Source organism: Peromyscus maniculatus, chromosome 3 (genome assembly GCF_049852395.1).
Source record: "Peromyscus maniculatus bairdii isolate BWxNUB_F1_BW_parent chromosome 3, HU_Pman_BW_mat_3.1, whole genome shotgun sequence".
Classification (NCBI taxonomy): Eukaryota; Metazoa; Chordata; class Mammalia; order Rodentia; family Cricetidae; genus Peromyscus; species Peromyscus maniculatus.
This window is the reverse complement of record NC_134854.1, coordinates 109,429,887-109,453,031: the sequence shown is the minus strand read 5'-3', so window position 1 is coordinate 109,453,031 and position 23,145 is coordinate 109,429,887. Positions and strand designations below refer to the sequence as shown.

Sequence of the window (23,145 nt, the reverse complement as noted above, 5' to 3'; positions counted from 1 at the left end):
GGGACTGGAGTCACAGACAGTTGTGATCTGCCTTTGGGGTGCTGGAAACTGAAGCCAGGTCCTCTGGGAGAGCAGCCAGTGCTCTAAACCACAGAGCCATCTCTCCAGCCCAGGCCTCAAACTTTTAATCCTCCTGTCTCAGCCCAGAGAGTGCTGGGGTTACTATCATGTACCAGCACTCCCAGACTATGTTGTGTGTCTTTGTATGTGTTTATGTGTTTTGTCTATGTTGTGTGTGTTTTGGAAAATTTAGGACCACCAACAATTCCCTGTAGAGATGGCTCAGTAGCTAAGAGCACTTGCTGCTTTTCCAGAGGACTGCGTTGGATTTCCAGCACCCACATGGCAACTGGCTGTAATTCTAGTTCCAGAGGATCTAACATGCTCTTCTGGTCTTCTCAGAGACCAGGCACCCAGAAAATAAAAGAATATTTTTTTTAAACTTCCTGTTACTCATGTGTCTGAACACGTGGCTCCCAGGTGGTGGTACTATTTGGGAGGTTTAGGTGGAGCAGCCTCGCTGGAAGACACACAGCACTGGGAGCAGCTTGGAGATCAGACAGCCTCGCTTGCTTCCAGTTCGCTCTCTCTGCTTCACACCCGTGGTGGAAGATGCCGTAAGCCCCCAGCTTCCTGTTCCTGCCGCCATATCTTCTTCCTCTTGCTGCCATGCTTCCCTGCCATGATGGACTCTATCTCTCTGGAACAAAGTCCAAACGAAACTCTTCTGTAGCTAGAGTTTTCCTGCCTTGCCCACAGTCAGGACAAACCTCTGTCACCCGCCAGTCCCACAGCCGCTCAGACCCAACCAAGTAAACACAGACACTTATATTGCTTTCAAACCGTATGGCCGTGGCAGGCTTCCTGCTAACTGTCCTTATCTTGCTAACTGTGCTTTTATCTTAAATTGATCCATTTCCATACATCTATACCTTGCCATGTGGCTGGTGGCTTACTGGCATCTTCACATGCTGCTGGTCATGGCGGCGGCTGCAGCCTCTCTGGTCATTGCGGCGGCTGCAGTGTCTCCTTCTGCCTTTCTGTCCTTTTATATCTCCTCTCTGTTAGTCCCACCTATCTTTCCTGCCTAGCCACGGCCGATCAGGTTTTATTTATTAACCAATCAGAGCAACTTGACATACAGACCATCCCCCAGCACAGCCAAGTGCAGACCATCTCAAACACCTGCACTCAGGCCCATGGTCCTAATCATCCTCTATACGGACCTGCTGGGTAACGCCACAAAGAACCTGAGAATGGGCTCCCACAGGACCTACAGAACATCCCACAGCACTCTTCCTTCTATAAGTTCCCTCCATTGTGTGGTATTTTATCACGGTAACAGAAAAGTAAAATACCTTCTAAAAGTTAAAAAAAAAAAAAAAAGAACTTACTGTTGATTTCAACTAATGTCTGCAGCTCAGGCTCCCCTGTAGGAGGCTAGGAGGGTTACTTCAAGGCAGTTAAACCAACCCCACAAAGAGGCCATTGACAAACACAAATAGGTTGCACATGGACTGACTTCCTGCTTTCTATAGTTTTGAATACCCTTGCCCTACTGAGCCCATGCTCAGCTCCTTCCCTGTTACCTCATTCTTGCCCTAAAATATTCAATGACCTCTATACAAATTGAATTTGAGTCGCTGGAATTTTCCCTATTGCAATAATATCTTACTGATATTATTAAAATCTATCTCTATTAGTTTGTACACTTCCATGCTTGTCTTTGAGAACACAGAGACCCAAAACTCTGCCACTGCTTACAGAGATCCTCCTGCCTCTGCCTCTGGAATGCTGTGACTAAATGCATGTGCCCACATCTGCCAAGAGTAGAACTGTAAAACGGAAAACATTAATAGCTATGCACAAATAACTATTTTCTTCTAATAGAACAACCATTAGGATTGTTATTAATTTTGCAAAAAACTCAAAGAGCTTTATCAATTGGTAGGAAGTGGTAAATTGTTTCATCTCGCAGCTTTTGCAAATTCTTGTCCAAACGTTTGCAACTAAGTATCCAAGCTGGCTGCTTCCACTTGAGCAACACTGTATAGGTGCACAAGGCTCTGCCTTGCAGAAACCAGCCCTGCAGAAAATGTATCCTTCTGAAAAACAGAAGCCCACCTGCGATTTTGGAAGGCCGGCTCCTCAGGAATTTGACTTGTAGAAGGTTCTCTCGAGGACAAGATTGAACTATTTCCTTTGTGCATTTTCTCTTAAGATCTTTCTCAGAAAGAAGTAGATGTCATTGAGCTGAGTGTTTGTGGGAGAAGGTCATCGCCTACGCGGACCAGAACAGAAATGGGAATACAAGGCTGAGAAAACATTAAAAGTTTAGAGCTATCAAAGTCTGGTGACTCTCTATATCCTCTCACATCTGGTTCTAAAGATCCGGGGCCTTTGTGGTATAGTTCGTTATAATGTAGATTGAGCGCCACCTGGAGGTTGCTTATTGCTAGAGTGAGTTCTCCTTCAAGGGACACTGGGCTAAAGATCAAAAGGGACGGTCAATGTGACAGCTACTATGGAATATTTGAAACATAATTTTCATCAAGAATTTGAATTTTGTTGTGGTGAAACACATAACATTAGGATACTTAAGGTTGTATTTACCCTGAAAAAAAAAACTGCATAAAGAGGAGGCAGAAGAAGGTGTATCTCTGTGAGTTTGAGACCATCCTGTAGATCTATGTAACAAGTGTGTGTGTGTGTGTGTGTGTGTGTGTGTGTGAGAGAGAGAGAGAGAGAGAGAGAGAGAGATATGGGGGAGAGAGAAAGAGAGTCAGAGGTATACCATCTTTCATGCTTACATTAGCAAAAACTAATAAAATGAATAGAATCTTAGTGTGAGAGGAAATGGAGGAAGTGGAGGAGGGCAGCTTAGAGCCTGACTTGAAAGCACTCTCAGTGGGGTGTGAACGATGACTCCAGCCTTTTTGCTTTTGTTGCCTCAGTCCCTGGAACGCTGGAATTACAAGTGTGAGTTCCCATAGAGGACAATTTTTTTTGTCTACTATGATTTGTATACATATATATAATTCAGTAATTCTATGTTTAGGAATCTATCCTACAGAAATAAAGTGTAAAAAAGAAGAAAAGAAACAAAGAAAAAGATAGGAACTAGCTTTGGTCAGGCGTGATAGTTCACACCTGTAATTCCAAAATTTACAAGGCTGAGGCAGGAGGATTGGACTTTGAGGCAAGCCTAGTCTACATATCAAAGTACTGTTTCAAAAAATATCAATGTATAAGGGTATCTGTACTGAAATTTTTATATTAGTTGTAGTTAAAAAAAAAAAAAAAGTAAACTGGTGGTGGCACTGCCTTTAATCCCAGGACTCAGAAAGGTGGATCCTTGTGAGTTCAAGGCCAGCCTGGTCTACACAGAGAGTTTCAGGATGGCTGGGATTACATAGTAAGACTCTTGTCTTGAAAAAAACCAAACCAAACCAAACAAAAAGAACAAAAGAAAGAAAGCTCACTGACCTGGTAATGGAATGAGACACAGAGTTTATTGTACTTGAACATCTCTGTTGGTAAACTAAAAGTCCCTTTAAATAGAACCCCCTTTAAAAAAAAGTGTTCAAAATAGTATGCACTTTAAACATTTGTCATATTCTTCCCTTAAAATTATTATTTATTTATTGTTGTTATTTTTTTGAGAAGAGGGGCAGTGGGAGCTGTTGTTCTTAATTAGCATTGGCTGGTTTTGAACTCCTGAACCTCTTTGCTTACTTCTGTCCTCTGAAGTGTGGGCGCTAGGGCAATATTTAATAGCTGTCTAAATATAGCTCTATATAATCTGAAAATATGACGGACTCTAAAGACAATTAAAAAATGAAAATCCCAAATGTGTTAGTGTAAACCAATGGTTCTCAACCTGTGAGTTGCGACCCCTTTGGAAAACCTGTCTCCAAAAAATATTTACATTAAGATTCATTATCGTAGCAAAATTACAGTTATGAAGTAGCAATGAAATAATTTTTTGGTTGTGGGGGTCACCATGGCATGAGGATAAAGAATACAGGAACCACATTCCAGAGCCCTAACTCTGAGCCCTAAGCGAGGACTGACTTTAAGATTCTTCTCATCAGTTTGCAATAGTAACTGCTTCTTCTAAGCTTTTCAATTACATTGAGTATACAAAAGAAATCTAGACATTGGCACGTGAAAATACGGTTCCCGTTCAAAAAAAAAAAAGGTTATTGTCAAGAAGACATTGTTTTCTTACTGCAATTCTTACAATTCTTACTTCTAAGTAATAATAAAAAATTTTTTTTTGAAAATCTGGATTTTTCTGAAAGTAAAAAAAAAAAAAAACACCATTCAATATCATTGGGATAAGAAAAGGTGAATTGTTTCATAAAGCAACGAAAAAGATACAAGTATCAGTACGTTTTTTATTTCCAGATACATAGACTCTAGGAGCAAATGAATACACTATGTATCTCCTATGAGTTTCTGGAGCCCTGTTACATCAACAGCGCCGCTGGTGTAGTGGTATCATGCAAGATTCCCATTCTTGCGACCCGGGTTCGATTCCCGGGCGGCGCATGTCTTTTTTTCTTCCTCTTAAAACAAGATAGCTTTAAAAAAAAAAAGAGAGAGAGAGAGACATAGCTCCTGCTGTGAAGACACCTGACGTTTTATGTTTTAGCCTCCCCGAAGATTTTTATTTCACTACATAATTCACTAACGAAACACTCCGTTCTGAAACTATACAGATCCTGAACTATTGGCATTGCGCCTGCGCAGTCTGAGCCCTCCCTGGCCGGGTGGAAGCGCGGCTGCGCAACAAGTGACTCCAAGGCTGGAAGCCTAGGCCGGCGGCTTGGAGGGGGGGGGCGTGCTGGCCGGCTGTGCGCATGCGCGGCGTGGATCATTCGGCTGGCGGCTCCTAGGCGTCCGGCTCGCCGCCATCTTGAATCGGGGCTTCATTGTTCGCGGTGGGCCGGGCAATTTTGGGGTAATTGCGGCCGAAGGCGAAGGCGAAGTAACCTCCAGCCAAGCGAGGAGGCCCGCTCTCCCGCAGCCATAGCCGCCCCGACGATTTGGGAGGTAGCGAAGGGCAGGGAGCTGGACCCTGAGGTGCCGCCGCGACCGCAGCAGCCATGGAGGACGAGATGCCCAAGACTCTGTGAGTCTGGAGCAGCGATGAGGGAGGAGGGATGGTGGTCGCCCCGGAGGGAGGCCGCGGCCCTGAGCCTCTGCGCAGCCGCTTGTTCTCCGTGGACGCCGCGCTGTGGTGGTTCCTCCCTCCCGTGCGCACGCCAGGATGCTCAGAGCCGAGCCGGGCTGAGAGGACGCTGGCGGGAGCGGGGCTCGGCCCTGCCGGCCCGGAGGAAGGACTTTTCATTCAAAGCTCTCCCCAGCACTCGGCACACCCGCCTGCCGTCCCAGGCTTGCTCCCCTTCCCCTTCCCCCGCCCCTTCTTCTCCAGGACTAGCTTCTTGATTTTTCTCCTGGAACTTCCTTTCACTTTCTCCTGGTAGGGTTTGCTTTTATTTTAATTCTTGAGGCTGAGGTATAACTTTATTTCTTGCAGTTGAGAACTGGGAGAGAAAACAAAAAAACAAACAAAAACAGACATCTTGCTTGAAAGTCGTGGGCTTTCCCTCTGTAGCACCCCCCCCCCACCCCCCGACCCTCGCCCTAACTGGACACCCAAGGATGTTGAAACCGTTCTTAAAAAATGGAAATCTCACTCGGAGGAATGCATCTACCGAGGGAAAGTGGATTTAATTAAAACATGTTTACCACCACTTGCTAATAGTGATTGATTTTGTCACGGATGAAGCGACTGTAATGAGTCAGTCTAAGCATCTTTAGTGAGTCTTGAGTAACCCGCGTCGAGGATACTTCCTTTGTGGTTCTAACTCCCCCCTGCAGTCTTTGTGTCCCAGCGCACTGGATGAGGTGATCCTGCCTTTGTTGGATTTCACAGGGCAAAAAAAAGGAAAAGTTCAAAGAATTGTGGGTTGTTTTTGTTCGTTTATTTATTTTTCTTCGGTATATTTGAAGATTGCAACTTGATCTTGTTACACCGTGCATATAGATGGTCAGTTCATATAAATGAAGTAGATTTAACATGTATCATCTCACAGAGTTTAACTTTGCACCTAGTTCCTGACATAGCTTTTTGTTTCAATTTTTAGAATCCTGATACTTTTAAAGCTATGTACATTTTAGGTTTCTTTTTGAAAATGTCTAGGTATTAAAATTGTTCCGAAGTACGGGTAAATTGTTATTTAATTCTCTCCCCAGTTCTCATAAATTCTTTTGTTGTTGTTGTTGTTTGTTTTGTTTTATTTATTGAGACAGGGTCTCATTGTGTAGCTGTGGCTGTCCAAGAACTCACCTATTGTAGATCAGGTTGGCCACGGACTCTAGAGGCCCACCTGCCATCACACCTAGTCCCAATTTTCAATTTCAAGTTGGTATTTTTAATGCATATGTGAAATGTAGTTACTTTTTTTTTTTTAATAAGGTCTCTTTATATGTAGGCCAGGTTGTCCTTGAACTTGCTGCATACTCTACACTGGCTTAGAACTGTAGGTTCTGCAAGTCCCAAGTAGCAGGATTAAAGTCTACCATGCCCAGTTACTTTTTTTTTCCTTCCCCCCTCCCTGACCTGGAATTCCCTTTGTAGACCAGGCTGGTTTCCAAACTTGTGAAGGTCCAGCTGATTCTGCTCCCCAAGTACAGGCACATACCACCTCACCTGGTTTACACTGTTCTTGATATATTAAGTATGTTGCTAGTTTATGGAACCTTAAAGTAGCTTTTTAGTAAGGATGTAATAGTTAGGGCATGACCCTTTGTTTCTGGAAAGATTGTATCTATAGGTGAATACTCCCTAAAATCTATTAGACACTATTCGTGAGAATGTTTCCCTTTTTCATTTACCATGTTGGAATTCATGCTGTTGTGCTTTTTGGTGTCCTTATAAGATACTTGAAAAAAATTTCATTTGTATGAGTATTTTTTCTCCGTGTCTGTTTGGGAACCTTTGGAAGTCAGAAGAAGGCATTGGCTCTCTTTGGACTTGGAGTCAGGGATGGTTGTGTGCCACCATGTGGGTGCTGGGAACCAAACCAAGACCCTCTTCGAGAACAAATGCTGTTAACTGCTGAGCCATTTCCAGCCACTCTTTATGAAATTCTTACTTTGGCTTTTTTCTTCTCCCCAAATTGCCAGACATATCTGGTAACATAACCTCTTCCAGTACGTACATGGAAATATCAAATAATGAATTTTTAAAGCAGTGTACAAAAGCAGGCATGTAACTAGTACTATATTGGAACAGGAAAGTATTGGAGTTTATTCATTCACAGAGAGTTTGTTGAATCCTTAGTTTGTGTCAGATGCTTTACAAGTTCATTTAGTCTTTATTAGAACTCTAAGGGAAACTGCATTTTATAACCAAAGGAAAGCTATGCTTAATGTTTCAGCAGCTTACTCAAAATCATACACTTTAAGAAAAACAAAATCCTTGCTGGGCATAGTTATGCACACCTTTAATCCCAGCACTCAGGAGGCAGAGGCAGGCAGATCTCTGTGAGTTCAAGGCCAGCCTGGGCTACAGAGTGGATTCCAGGACAGCCAGGGTTGTTACACAGAGAAACCTTGTCTAAAAAAACCAAAGAAATTGACTCCTGACAATCTCTAACTTAACAAGGTGATGCTGAAAACTAAGCAAATGAAGATGCTTCCTCTGAGCCAGTTAGGAACACGGGGGAGAGTGAAACGGAGCACTAACGTAAAATCTTGATTGACTTCTTGAACTATACCAGATTTTTAAATAATTGTGATTATCATAAACCAGACTGTGGCTAGGAATATATATATATGAAAAAAGAAAACCCAGACTTCCAGAGTCACTAAGTCGAGCACACAACCATCCTTGACTCCAAGTCCAAAGAGAGCCAACGCCTTCTTCTGACTTCCAAAGGTTCCCAAACAGACATGGAGAAAAAATACTCATACAAATGAAATTTTTTTCAAGTTTATCTCATTATGTAGCTCTGGATGTCCTGGAACGTACTCTGTAGACCAGGCTGGTCTTGAACTCACAGAGATCTACCTGCCTCTGCCTCCCGAGTGCTGATATTAAAGGCATTCACCACCACCACACTATAAGCAATAATTTGAAAATATGTTGTAAGAAAAGTTTATATAGGAAAATAATTTTAAGAACTGTTCAAGGTATACCTAAGTTTAGACATTTGTAGTGAGTGGTTGGGTGATGTACATGTATTATTCTTATGTATAAGAATTTGTCCATAATAAAAAAATAAAAAATAGTGAATCTGAATTGGCTTTGGTCACTTTAAAACTTTGAATTTGTGAATTAAAAACTGTGCACTAAACTAGAAAAACATAATGCTAGCTGATGGGATTTCTTCAGATCCACCCTAACATCTTGTGTGTGATTTATTGTTGAAGGCAAATGGGTACTCTTTTGAGATAGCTGTGTGATTATTATGTAGCCTTTGTGGCTGCTAAGATTGTAGGTCTATAAATTTTACAGCGTCACTAATAGCCTGCAGCTAAATAATTACTAAAGGCTAATATGGGCCTTCTCTTTTCGTTGCCCTTGGGTATTTGTAATTTTTGTCCACTCCACTTCTCTCCAGACAGTTTGACCTTACAGTTTATATGAATAGCACCTCTTTTCTCTTTTGGGTTGAGTTGTATTTGCTTGTCTTTTTCTCTTTTCTTTCTTTTTTTGAGACTATGGACTTACTATGTAGCCTGGTCTAGCCTTAGGCTTGTTTATTCTTAATTAAGGATTAGATTTTCACCATATGTAGTGCCTCATACCTTAGCACTAGGAAGGCAGAGACCATCTATGAATGAGTTCAAGGCGAGCCTGGTTTACAGAGCCAGTTTGAGGACTGCCAGGGATAAACAAATACTGTCTGGAAAAACCAAACCAACCAAACAAAAAAACTTATATTCTAGCTGATAGTATTTTACAGTTTCTTTTCTTTTTTTTTTTCTTTTTTCTTTTTCTTTTTTTTTTTTTTTTTTTTGAGACAAAGTGTCACTTTTGTAGGGAAGGCTGCTTCAAATTTGTGATCTGCCTAGTCTCCCAAGTGTTGGGGTTCAAGACATTTTATTTAGGAGGGGGTGGAAGTCAGAGGACATCTTTGGAGCAGGTGCTCTCCTTTTTTACATGAATTCCAGTGATTGAACTCAGATGTCTGGCTTGGTAGCAAGTATCTTTGTCTGCTGAGCCATCTTGCCAGCCCTGGCCCCAGTTTCTTGGGTTTGGTTTTTTGTTAGTTAATTTGTTTGTTTTGAGGCAGGGTCTTACTCTGTAGGCTAGGCTGGCTTGGAACTCCCTATGTAGACCAGGCCAGCCTCAAACTCACTGGATCCTGTCTCTGCCTCCCAAGTACTGGGCTTAAAGGTATGTGCCACTCCAGTTTCTTATTAAGAAAAGACAACTAAAAATTTTCTCCTGAAGTTTAGTAATTCGAGCAAAATAAATTCTCTAGCAAATTGCAGATGTCCAAGCATCATTCTGAGGATTAGAGGCATCAGACCCTGGTTTCCTTCCTCAGCACTGAATAAGTAACTATGTATTTGCAACACACTCAGATAGACTTGGAAGGTCAAGTGTTTAAGGCCAGCCTTGGCTACATGAAACTTTGTCTCAAAAAAAAAAAAAAAAAGTTATATGAAATTCACAAAGAAATAATAAAATTAAAAAAAAAAAAAACAAACAGGGCTGGAGAGATGGCTCAGAGGTTAAGAGCACTGACTGCTCTGCCAGAGGTCCTGAGTTCAATTCCCAGCAACCACATGGTGGCTCACAACCATCTGTAATGAGATCTGGTGTCCTCTTCTGACCTGTAGTCATACATGCTATATACATAATAAATAAATCTTAAAAAAAAAAAAAACAAGTCTCAGAGAAGGAATTGATCACTTTAACACAGTTTTTGATTTATTTATATGTATGAATGTTTTGCCTGTGTGTATGTACATGTACCACAAGGGAGCCTTGTGTTTGCAGAGTTCAAAAGAGGACATTGAATCCCTTAGCTCCGGAGCTAAAAATTGTGAGCCACCATGTGGGTGCTGAAAATTGAACTGATGTTCTCTGAAAGAGCAATAAGTGCTCTAAACTTCTGAGCCATCTCTTCAGCCCCTCATTAGGGCATTTATAGAACACTTGAAATATTCCAGGCAGGGTTCTTCTAGACAGTAGTTAACTAATTTTTTTTTTTTAAATCTCTGCTTGTAAAGAATATATCATTAGTATAAAATCTACCTATGCTTTTTCTTCAAATTTTCAGTTTTTCCATTATAAAAATCACACACATTTTATATGATGTGGCTAAAAACAAATCCAATCTAGTGTTCTGCTTTGTAAATTCTTTTTTAAGTTAACTGTCTAGAGCTGTATTAATAAAAATGAGTATTTCAAGAGTTTTGCATTCCATTTTTATAACTATTTGATTTAGGTAGGAGTAGGGAATGTTGAGACAGGATCTCATATAGCTGGCTCTTCTACCTCTGCCTCCCAAATGCTGGGATTGCAGGAGTATTCGTACACTATTCCTGGTTCTTACAACTATTGGAAACTTAGTTATCCACTTCAAAAATCCATAGGCCTCAGGGGATATACCTCAGTGTTAAACTTGCTTGCTTAGCACTTCCTAGTTTCAGTCCTTTAAACTGAATTGAATGAAACTGCCCTGACAGGAGCTGTTATGTTGTCACTAATAATAGTATTGATGCTCCTTCAATCAAATGTCACTTGTTAGGTGATAGTCATTTTGAAAAGCTACAGAAAAGGAACAAAAATGGTGCACAGAAGACTAGCTGCCTTTCCTGTGGAATTACCAGTTAACTACCATTTAGCCAACTGTGCATTATATTTTTTTTAAAGATTTATTTATTTATTATGTATACAGTGTTCTGCCTACATGCATGCTTGCAGGCCAGAAGAGGGTACCAGATCTCATTACAGATGGTTGTGAGCCACCATGTGGATGCTGGCAATTGAACTCAGGATCTCTGGAACAACAGCCAGTGCTCTTAACTGCTGAGCCATCTCTCCAGCACACACCCCCAATTGTGCATTATTTATGTTTCCATATGGGTTCTTTTGTAAATTTTTAGATCATATTTATTTGTGGGGGGGTGTCAAAGCATATTGTTGTGTCTATTCATCATGTGGGCCTGAGGGATCAAACTTACGTGGTCAAACTTGATGGCAAGTGCCTTAACTCACTGAGCCATCTTGCTAACTCATTGGTTTGGTTTTTCAAGATTGGTCCTAGTATAGCTCAGACTGGCTTTTAAGTTCTAGAATAACTGGCATATGCTACCACACCCAACCAACCATATTTTTGTTTTGTTTTTCCTCCCTCCTCCCTCCTTCCCTCCCTCCCTCCCTCCCTTCCTTCCCTGCTTTTTAACTAAGTGTTTGTGATGATTTAAGATGGTGTTTTTAAAGTCTTAAATACTGTATAAGAACAAGGGCATTTTTTTTAGATAGCCATAATATGCTTTCACCTTGAGGTTAACGTTCATACACTGGAGTGGAAGTGAGTGTGCATTTGTTTATATTGGTGGCACTCAAAACCAGGTGTTCCAGTAGTGCCTACTTTCCCAGCTTGGATACATTCTCACTCCAGGTACAATGTTAACTAATATATTGTTTATTTACAACTGCCAAAGAAGACAGGATATATGGGTGTGGGTTTTTCTCTTCCTAAAAAGTTCATGCCCTGGAAGCTAGGATCCTTGTATGATCATCTTTGGAGGTGGTAGACCCTTTAAGAGATGGGTCCATATGTGTGTGTAACCCCAGCATTTTGAGGGGAAGGAAGGAAGGTTAGGCAAAGGCCGTAAAGTCATAGGGATACTCTCTTGGGAAAGGGTGAATGTGGTTCTTATAAGACTGAGTTGTTACCAGCAAAACCAACCTAGGTGCTGGGGCATTTCTGTATGTGGCCTTTTCCACTTCAACATGTTATACAGCTAGGGAATCTCAAAAATGCCAGTCATCATCAGAATCATAAGCCAAACCAACTTTTGGGTGTTACCCAGCCTCACATATTTTGTTACAGCAGCACAACAGACTGAAGATGGCAATTTTCATCTCACTGACTTTACTGGTTAGCTTTTTCTACACCTGACTTGACTATAGTTCTGTACAAGTTTGGTATATGATCCCCAAACAGTTACAGTAAATGCCAATGAGGTGTTTGGAGTGCTTGGAGCCAGGCCTGGTGGTACAGCCTGTGATTCCGGCTACTCTGGAAAGTGAGTCAGGAGGATTGCAAGTTCAAGGCCTGCCTGGGCAACTTAACAAGACTCTTATCTCACAGTTATGAAAACAGTTTTAAAGGACTGGGGATGGCAAGGGCCCTAGGTTTAATAGTTTCACAGATATGATGACAAATAACTTTGGCTTGTAACTGCTCCAGTACAAAGTTTTGTGTCAGGATAGTAAATACAAGTCACAAGGAAAAAATAAAAAACTTAGGTAGTGTAAGCACATGAGGAATTTATTTAAGATATATTGGAATCAAATATGATGGCACACACTGTCAATCTCAGCACTCAGGAAGCAGAGGTAAATGGATCTCTGAGTTTGAGGCCAGCTTGGTCTGCATGTTGAGTCCTAGGACAGCCAGGTTTGTATAAAGTGACCCTGTCTAATATATATATATATATATATATATATATATATATATATATATATATATATATATATATATATATATATAATGTGTATATGTGTATATATATATGTGTGTATATATGTATATTTATATATCACTGTGTAATAAAATACTATATACATAAATACACATATATAGCTTTTCTGCAGGAAGAGTGTGTGACTTAACTTAGAAAATAATTTGGAGGGCTGGAGAGATGGCTCAGAGGTTAAGAGCACTGACTGCTCTTCCAGAGGTCCTGAGTTCAATTCCCAGCAACCACATGGTGGCTCACAACCATCTGTAATGAGATCTGGTGCCCTCTTCTGGCCTGCAGACATACATGCTGTATACATAATAAATAAATAAATCTAAAAAAAAAAAGAAAAAAGAAAAAAAGAAAATAATTTGGAAAGAGAGACAACTTTAGCCCACATTCAAAATAAAATCATAGTCTGTCCCGTCCCATCCCTGTGAAGGACACTGCCACCACATCTTCACTGGGGTCAGGTTGGAGCTTGTAGGCTTCCAGTTGTTACTTGACACCAAATACATTTTCTGTGTTGTTTCAGGGTCTCACTAACTACCCCATCTTATGTATTCCAGATTGGCTTTTCTCAGTGATTGTTCTCTCTCTCTCTCTCTCTCTCTTTTTCTTTTTTTGGTTTTTCGAGACAGGGCTTCTCTCTGGAGCCTTTCCTGGAACTCACTCTGTAGCCCAGGCTGGCCTGGAACTCACAGAGATCCTCCTGCCTCTGCCTTCCGAGTGCTGGGATTAAAGGTGTGCGCCACACCGTCCGGCACTGTTTGTTCTCTTGCCTCAGCTTCAGTAGTGTCAGGATTGCAGGTCTGTGTTGTCACACCTGGCCTAAAGAAACATTTGTAAGTAAAAATAAGAATGGCTAGAAATGATAAATCCTTTGATTGAAGTCCAGGTGTGGTAGGGCTTGCCTGTAAAAAAGCATACAGAAGGCTGAGGCAGGAGTATTAATGGGAACTTGAGGACACCATGGTCCACATATCATGATCCTATCTTTAAAAAAAGAGGGGGAAAAAGATTAAAAAAAAAATAGAAAGCCAAACCTTTTGCAAAGTACAAAGACTTATTACTTTTTCACTCCAGCATGGGAAGGGTCTGCAGATTGCACATTAGGCTGCACTTTCTGTTGAGAGCTAATATTTATTTAGCTAATAGACTTGAAACAGCACTGTATAAAAACTTGAGAGCAACCTTAATCTAACTTACTGAGATAACAGATTCACTCCTTACATGATTTCCATAAGGAAGATTCGCCCTTTGATTTCATTGCTCTTCCTGTCCCCACATTTGAGACAGTGTTTCCCTATTTGTCCCATACTTTTCTTGAACAGCTCAGCCTCACGGGGCTGAGATCACACCAATACATCTAGCTCTCTGGCCCCTCTCTCTCCCTCTCTGTCTTTCTGTTCTCCTCCTCTTCCTTTTCTAAAGGAAGATCTTGTGTATCCCAAACCGACCTCAAATTGTATAGGCAAGGGATTTCTGATCTGTCTGCCTCTGTCTTCCAAATGCTGTGGATGCAGGCTTGGTGGTACATGCCTGGCTTATGGGACACTAGGGATTGAATCCAGGATTTTGTGAATGTTAGGCAAGCACTCTACCAACTGAGCTGCATCCCCACTCCTCTGGATTAATTTCCTTCATATGAAAAGATTATAGAGGTTCTTCTTCTTCTTCTTTTTTTTTTTTTTTTTTTTTTTTTGGTTTTTTCGAGACAGGGTTTCTCTGTGTAGCTTTGCGCCTTTCCTGGAACTCGCTTGGTAGCCCAGGCTGGCCTCGAACTCACAGAGATCTGCCTGGCTCTGCCTCCCGAGTGCTGGGATTAAAGGTGTGCGCCACCACCGCCCGGCTTATAGAGGTTCTTTGTAATGTGCTGAAGGTTGAGAACATGACTGTAAATACCTGTGTGGCGGTTAATTGATAGAGGCCTCTGGAGGTCAGAGGCCATGTGAAGCCACTTTACACAAATAAATATAAAGGCAGAATAAATAATATCTCTCATTTCAAATATTTTTTAGAGACAGGATTTTGCTCTATAGCCTAGACTGGCTTTGAACTCAGCAGTCCCCCTACCTCAGCTTCCTGAATGCCATGTTTACAGGTATGAGCTCCTACATTTGGCTAGACAGTATCTCTTCCTAAGTAAGTTTATTCTGTTTGTGTAAGTGTGGGTGGGTGGGAGTTGCCTGCAAGAATGTCTTGTGTGCAGTATGCGGGAGGCCAGAAGAGGGCATCAGATTCACTGAGACTGGAGTTATAGACAGTGGTGAGCAGCCATGTGAGTGCTGGGAACTGAACCCTAATCCTCTGGAAGAGTAGCTGGTGTTCTGAACCTCTGAGCTGTTCATGCTGCTTTGTATTACTATCTTCAGACTAAGTTAATATCTTTCAGAAGATTTCTCAGGAGCATGGTGTTACAAACTTGTAGTCTCAGCTACTTGGGAAGCCAAGATGGGAGAGGATTGTGAGTTTGAAGGAGCTTAGTCTATAAAACAAAGTGAGAACTGGTCAAAATAACAACAAACTCCACTATCTCTACAAAATACTAATGAATGTATAACATATCAGGAAATCTTATACCAAAGTACTGTACTCTAAGTACTGTCCTGTCACGATGCTCTAGCTTTAGCAAAGTAGACGCTAGAATTAAATTTCAAAAAGAGCAATATTTAATTTATGCTGATTTGCAATCCTAGGAATTTCCTTTTTGCTTGTTTTATATTATTATCATGTTTATTTATTGGTTGGTTTTGAGATGGGATTTCAACATGTAGCCTAGACTAGCCTCAAATTTGTGGTCTTCCTGTCTTTCCTTCCCAAGTGCTGGGATAACAGACAGGCAATACCATTTCCAGCCCTGGAGTTTCTTGTAGGCACAAAATTTGCTGAGATGCTATGGAATTTTTAGTGTTCACCCAGATTTCCCTAATAGTAACATCATATGTGTAACTGTGGTACAGTTAGCAAAATAAATTGAAACAGGTAAAATACTATTAACCTCAGACTTCAACCATCTTCTCATTTTTCCCCCACTAAGAACCCTTTCTGTCCCAGGATTCGATGCAAGATACCACATGTCCATATTATGTCCAGTGATCGTTGTATCTTCCCATCAGTCTGGGAGGATTGTCTTATATGACTTGAAACTTTTGAGGGGTATTTGTTATGGTTTGTTCTTTAGACTAGCACTCCTAAGGTTAGAGAGTTGAAGAACACTTTTAGATCAGAAACTGTGGTCTAACGATAAAACTGTCAGTAATAAATATCTTAGAGGAAGCTACCATGAGGCTATGCCAGAATCTGTTTCTCCTTTACATTTCACCAACTAATTTTAGCTTCTGTGGGTAACATCTTGTCTGTAGTAATTACTAAGATACGGTTTTAACAGTGATTTTCTATCTTGTGCTTCCTCTGTTAATTAGTGTACAGCAAGGACAAACTGTTTTCTTCTATCTAGGATCCAGGGGAGGATTTCTCATTCTATTATCCAGTTTTAATTTTAAGCCTTTAAAAAAAAAGGTTTTATTTTTATTTTATGTGTTTGAGTGTTTTGCCTGTGTATGTGTGTCTGGGTACCACATGTTTACAGAGGTCAGAAGTGGGCAATGGATCCCTGGAAACTGGAATTGCAGACAGTTGTGAGCTGCCATTTAGGAGCTGGGAATCAAACTCTACAAGAGCAGCCGTTGCTCATAACCACTGAGAATTTCTCTCCACCTCCAGCTTCTTTTAATCAAACAAAATGGCTTTTTTTAAAATAATGTATTGCCGGACGGTGGTGGCGTACACCTTTAATCCCAGCACTCGGGAGGCAGAGCCAGACAGATCTCTGTGAGTTCGAGGCCAGCCTGGGCTGCCAAGCGAGTTCCAGGAAAGGCGCAAAGCTACACAGAGAAACCCTGTCTCGAAAAAACAAACAAACAAAAATAATGTATTCTTGTTTTATGTGCGTTAGTGTTTTACCTGTGTGTATGTCTGTGTGAGGATGTCAGGTCCCCTGGAACTGGAGTTACAGACAGTTGTGAGCTGCCATGTGGGTGCTGGGAATTGAACCTGGGTCCTCTGGAAGAGCAGTTAGTGCTCTTAACCACTGAGCCATCTCTCTAGTCCCCCACAATGTCTTTTTTAAAAGATAGCTTTGGACTTGGGATGTAGCTCAGTTGGAAGAGTGCTTGGCATACAAAAAGCCCTAGGTCTAATCCCCAGTATCATATGAAACCAAGTGAGGTTGCATACACCTGTAATCCCAGCACTTGGGGGATCAGAAGTTTAAGGTTTCCTCTTCTATATAGTGAATTTGATACTAGCCTGAGCTGCATGAGACCCTGTTTCAAAATTTAAAAACAAAAAACAAACAAACAAAAAAACAGTGTTTGTTTCTGGTTGGCTTGTGCTGGAAATAAGCCCAGGCCCTCTCCCTTACTGAACTAGTAGTACTAGTATTATTAGCTCTGCTAGTACTTGCCACAGAGCTACCTCCAGACCTAGTACAATTTTTTTTAAGGGGTAAAGTTGTTTTAGAAAATGTCTGACCTCTGAATTTGTTTGTTTTTATATGACCAGTATTCTGTAACCTTTAATTTAGTCTTAAGCTTGATAAGCCAGGACTGGTGATACATGCAAGTAATCTAGGATTTGGGAGATAGAAGCAGGAAATCACAAGTTCTAGGCTACTCGGGAGTTAATGGTGAGGTCCTGTCTCATAGAAAAGAAAGTATTAGACTTAAGTTAGACTTTTTTTATTTATTTATTTTCCACTCATTCTACATATCTACCACAGAACCCCTCCTATACCCCCCCAGCTTCTTCCCCCTCAACCCACCCTCTCTCTAGTCCCTCCTCCAAAAGGGTAAGGGCTCCCATGGGGAGTTAGCAAAGCCTGGTACATTCAGTTGAGGCAGGACCAAGCCTCTCCCTGCTCTGCCTTAGGTTAGACCTCCCCCTACCTGCCAAGACAGGGTGTCTCTGTGTAGTTTTGGTGCCTGTCCTGGATCTAACTCTGTAGACCAGGATGGCCTCGAACTCACAGAGGCCTGGCTCTGCCTCCCGAGTGCTGGGATTAAAGGCATGCTCCACCACCACCCAGCGCCTTAGGTCAGACTCTTATGACATGAGTCCTTCACAAATGGTACTATCTACTTTGTATTTTATATGGTTTCTTGCTGACAACGTTTGACTATGGAGTCATAATGGGAACAGCCAAGACTTTCACTTTGAAGTCAGGTTCTTTACCCCTTTGCAGTTTGCTAAGTAATGTATTTGCTGACAATGGCATACTGAGAATATCTAATTCCATGCCAGTTGTGATCCTGTGTTGTTAAGACTTTCTGTATATTTATTTGACAAGCATTCTTCCGTAAAGAAGAGTAGCCTTCCCGGGCGGTGGTGGCGCACGCCTTTAATCCCAGCACTCAGGCGAATCTCTGTGAGTTCGAGGCCAGCCTGGGCTACCAAGTGAGTCCCAGGAAAGGCGCAAAGCTACACAGAGAAACCCTGTCTCGAAAAATTAAAAAAAAAAAAAAAAAAAAAAAAAAGAAGAGTAACCTCTCTGTTCCTAAAGCTTACTTTACTCTGACTGTTCTGAGCTGCTCAAAAAGAAAGGTAAATACTTCACTTTCCCCTTGTAATTCTCATTTTTGGAGCAATAAGTGCCAGCATTAAAAAGTTGCCATTGGATGTGTGGTGTTCTCTTTCCAAGTACACCTTTTCTGTTCTTTAAATGTTGTTTCTCAGTGATCCTCTTTTTGCTCACTTGCCCCAGTGTCCTTATAGTCACAGTGGCTCTGTGCTGAACAGTAGAAAACAAACTAAATTTACATTTTTGTGAGCATGTAAAGGTACTTGATTTGTCTTGAAAGAGTCAAAGATACGCCTATGATTGCTCCCAAAATTTATTTTCAACAAGCAGCTTTAGAAATATGAAAAAGGCCAGGCGGTGGTGGCGCTCACCTTTAATCCCAGCACTCGGGAGGCAGAGGCAGACGGATCTCTGTGAGTTCAAGGCCAGCCTGGTCTCCAAAGGGAGTTCCAGGAAAGGCGCAAAGCTACACAGAGAAACCCTGTCTCGAAAAACCAAAAAAAAAAAAAAAATAGAAATATGAAAAAGACTCCACATCCCCCCCCACCTCAAGACAGGAGCTCACTCTGTAACCCTAGAACTTAGCATGTAAACTAGGCTTCCTTGAACCTGTGCAGGTTGGGATTACAAGTATGAGCCCATCATTCTTGTCAAAAAATAAATCTAAAATGGTAAATTATTTCCCTCTGTTTTCCAGATATGTTGGTAACCTTTCCCGAGATGTGACAGAAGCTCTCATCCTCCAGCTCTTTAGCCAGATTGGACCTTGTAAAAACTGCAAAATGATTATGGATGTAAGGGTATTTCAGTCAGTCATTGTTCCTGCTTTTCTTTCCTTTTTCCTTCTCTCTCTCTCTCTCTCTTCTTTTTTTTAAACATGAAAGCAGTCATTACTTCAGAACTTCTTCATTGATGTCTAAATTCATAGGGATCTTAGTGAATTTTTAATTAACCTGTTTAATAGGCTGTCAAATTTAATTCTTTTGCTAGGTGAAGGAAGAAAATTGAACTAATCATTTTTAGAAAGGCTGGTGTGTATGTGCTCATCTTACAAGATCTATTGAGGCATCAGAATTAGTTTTTGTTGTTGTTGTTGTTTTGTTTTTTGGGTTTGTTTGTTTGTTTTTGTTTTTGTTTTTGTTTTTCGAGACAGGGTTTCTCTGTGTAGTTTTGGTGCCTGTCCTGGCCCTTACAGGCTGGCCTCGAACTCACAGAGATCTGCCTGTCTCTGCCTCCTGAGTGCTGGGATTAAAGGTGTACACCACCACTGCCTGGTGAGGCATCACAATTGTTTTACATGTAGTATCAATAGGTTGAATAATCTACAAGTTCAGTTATTAGATTGGGAATTGGGGTAGACTTTTAATATAATTAAAATGTATATAAGAAAAGCATTTTTAGTTTCATTTAAAAGGTTTTTTTGCATGTCTATTAGAACTTAATTATAGAAAAGACATCAAACATTCATATGGTTGGTGTTAACTATGAATAATACCTAGTTTTTAAAACAAGTTCATTGTTTATGTGTACAGGTGAACATACATGTATGTGCACATGTGTGTGGAGGCCAGATGTCAACATTGGTGCTTCTTCATGCATACACAATAGACAGCGTTTTACAGTATAATCCAAGATGACCTAGAACTTGCTATGTAGGCTAGGATGGCTGCAGTCTTCCTGCCTTAGTGTCTCAAGTGTTAATATTACAATGTGCCACCACAGCCTGGCTCTTAATTAATTGTTTGTTTTGTTTGTTTGTTTGTTTGTTTTTGAGGCAGAGTCAGTGTAATTCAGACTGGCCTGTAACTTGGAATGTTCTGCCTCTACCTCCTGAGTGATAAAGTGACAGATATGTGCTACCACTCCCCTCAGAATCTCAATTATTGTAGAATAAGAGAGTTTTCATTGAATTATATGTTTATCCCAATGCTCTGAAATTTTGAATTAGTTTTTTTATTAATTCTTAGAAAGCCTTAGAATTGAATTGATTATAAAGTCATTTAGTATCCTACACTGGTGAATTCAGACTATTATATTTATTTTCTGCTTTAATTTATCATAAAATATCTTCAAGCCAGGTATGATAATGCATGCCTGTAGTCTCAGAACTCAGAAGACAGAGGCAGGAGGAACATTGCAATTTGGAGGCCACTCTAGTCTACACAATAAGTTCGAAACCAGCTAGAGCTCCATAGGAAAACTGCTAATAAATAAACAAACAGTATCTTGCTTTGGGCCAGAAGATTGCTTGGTGGTAGAATGCTTTCTTAGCACACACAAGGCCCTGGATTTTGGGCTCCAGCACTAGGGGAAAAGAAAAAAACCCAGGCTTTATTTCTTGTATCCCAGTTACCAGCAGAAAAGAAGAGGTGTTTTTGTCTTCTTTTGAGAGTCTTACTAAGTATCTCAGGCTGGCTTTAGACTCACCCAGGATGTCTTCAGCATTCCTGGTACTGGAAGTACAGATAGACAGATATTTTTTCTCAGGTTTAAAATTTTTATTTCATATAATGAGTGTTTTGCATGCCTGGTACCCATGGAGGTCAGAAAATGGTGTCAAGTACCCTGAAATTGGAGTTTATGTGAGCCACCATGTGGGCGCTGGGAAACAAACACAAGTCCTCTTCATGAGCAACAAGTGCTCTTAACCTCTGAGCCAACTGTCCAGCCCCCAAGGGAAGAAATTTTAAAATGCTTTGCAACAAGCAAAGAACTTGTATCAGAAGTCTACATTCTAAAACACATTGTAAATATTATCAGAGCCTAGTTTAAGAACAGGCTAGAGAAGATTAGTTAAGATTTTCTGTTCCCCAAATTAGAAACAGTAAGATGTTTAAAGTTTGTAGCAATAAAAAGTAATATACTGGGTAGGGGTGTAGTTTATGGTAGAGCATTTATGTAGTGGGTGTAAGGCTCTAACACTGCACAAAGAAGCAAAAAGGGAGCTACAGGAAAATGTTACTAAGTGTTTACTCTTTTATCTGAAAATTTACTTGTGGAGTGAGTCAGTCATACTCCATGGCCTGCTAACTGTAGAAGGTCTACATATTAAGGGGGGATTTTTTTTATTTATTTAATTTTTTTTATTGGAAGAGTAAAGCTTAAAATTGATTTATGTATTTCTTCTCCAACAGACGGCAGGGAATGACCCATACTGTTTTGTGGAGTTTCATGAGCATCGTCATGCAGCTGCAGCACTGGCTGCTATGAATGGGCGGAAGATAATGGGTAAGGTAAGCTGTCATAATTACAGGTGACATGCACTGGACAAACTTATTTCATTCTCATCCTCCTGCCTCCACCTGCCAGGTGGGGCCAAAAGTGTATGCAGTGCTTGGATTGGAGCCAGAGCCTCAAACAGCACTCTATAATGGAGCTGCATCCCCAGCTCTTGGAATAGAAAGTTTAAATTAGATTCTACCTCATTTTTGTTTTAGAACCATTATATTCTCTTTATGGCAAAGGGTCAGCTATTTGTATTTGTATTAAAAAGATAGAATGGGGCTGTAGAACAGCTCAGTATTAAGAGCACTGGCTATTCTTCCAGGACCTGAGTTTAAACCCTTATACCTACATGGTGGCTCACAATTCTTGTATAATATTAGAGGGACCGGCCTTAATATTATATATCCCAGGTGCTCAGGAGAGAGAACTACTAACGGCGAGGACTATTATCAGGAAATAGAATCTCAGCACACTGAGCTCTATAGTCCACTTGCTTTAATACCTCTGGCATAACATCCTTTATACACAGCTTCAGTTCTGTTTTCTTGTCTAGCTCCTTTCTTACCTGATTTCTCTCTATACTTATCTAAGTTCTATCTTAATTCTCTCATCTAGGTCCTTTTCAGCTTCTTACCCAGCTAGTACTTCCCCATCTGGCTATTTCTCATCTTCCATCTCATTCCTCTAGTTCTCTCTTCTAGCCCTACAATATAGTTCTTCCCCATCTCAGTTTGTTCCTCTCAAGTTTTTACCCATCTAGTTCTTCCATTCTCTTTTCTCTTCTCCATCCCTTGTGCCCTGGAAGTCCTAGTGTATAAAGTCCCAGGCTTCCAGGGTCAAATGGAGGGGTGATAAGAATCACATTGAGAGGCAATAACAGTTGATTATCATTCGCAACCCCAAAGGGAAGTGACCAATGGGGAAATGAATTAACTAAAGGCTAATTCGGGTAATATCTAAGAAGAGGGAATCTTATGTGCTCAACTATAATCTTAAACGTGATTAGTAGAAAATGTTAAGAATCTATAAGTTGCTAGGTCAATGGGAGAAAATAAAACTGCCTTCTTTTTTCCTGTGGTTCCTATCTGTCCAAGCTATCTGCCATTTTTCTGCAGGGTGGGAGAAAGTGTGCTCAGTCGCTAGGCAACCTGTGTACAGCTAGATGCCTCTGGTGATAGATAAAGGGAGATCTGGAACTAGAGGTAAAGTTTGGGAAAGAAGGAAGTAAAGCTTAATTGGCACATCTGCCAGGCCTTCTCAAACAGGTAGTCTGGATGCTTTCTGTTCTTAGAGAATACAGAGTTATCTCTGATAAGGTACTTTCCTCCATCTGGGGATGGACCTGGCTGGATGCTGCCAATGATGATAATTACAGGGAGGCTTGAACTGGGGTTCTGGCTGAGCATAGCTATCAGTGCAGAGGGTTATCTAAATATTCCTAGAAGTGGTTAGGTAAGGAGTTAGCGGTCTATAAAGTTAGTAAGGCTGTAAGAAAGGAGGGTCCGAGTTGAATTGTGTAAAGCTATTACTTAACGTCCACCTGACCTATGTGGTGTCTCCTTGTGGAATTTACCTTAAATCAGGAGACTTGCATGTGGACTGTTATTACTGCTAGT

At 40.9% G+C, this 23,145-nt stretch overlaps 1 protein-coding gene and 1 non-coding gene across 10 annotated transcripts in view; both read left to right on the top strand.

The window, feature by feature from the left end:
• The first annotated feature begins 4,483 nt into the window (after window positions 1-4,483).
• Trnag-ccc (transfer RNA glycine (anticodon CCC)) lies at window positions 4,484-4,554 on the top strand. Its single transcript has one exon. It is a non-coding gene; the product is annotated as a tRNA-Gly (tRNA).
• A 237-nt stretch (window positions 4,555-4,791) lies between these two features.
• The window catches only part of Tia1 (TIA1 cytotoxic granule associated RNA binding protein), a 34,140-nt gene continuing 15,786 nt past the window's right edge, over window positions 4,792-23,145 (top strand). For 8 of the 9 annotated variants that reach the window (XR_013049968.1, XR_006070467.2, XR_013049967.1 and 5 more), the window contains exons 1-3: window positions 4,809-5,137; window positions 19,002-19,098; window positions 21,439-21,537. Coding sequence is in view for 3 of the 9 variants with exons in the window: in XM_006984586.4 (XP_006984648.1) it covers window positions 5,112-5,137; window positions 19,002-19,098; window positions 21,439-21,537 (222 nt within the window). In the remaining 6 variants the exon portion in view is untranslated. Of the gene's footprint in view, window positions 5,138-19,001; window positions 19,099-21,438; window positions 21,538-23,145 lie in introns of all 9 variants that reach the window. The other variant, XM_016003074.3, reaches the window with a different exon arrangement.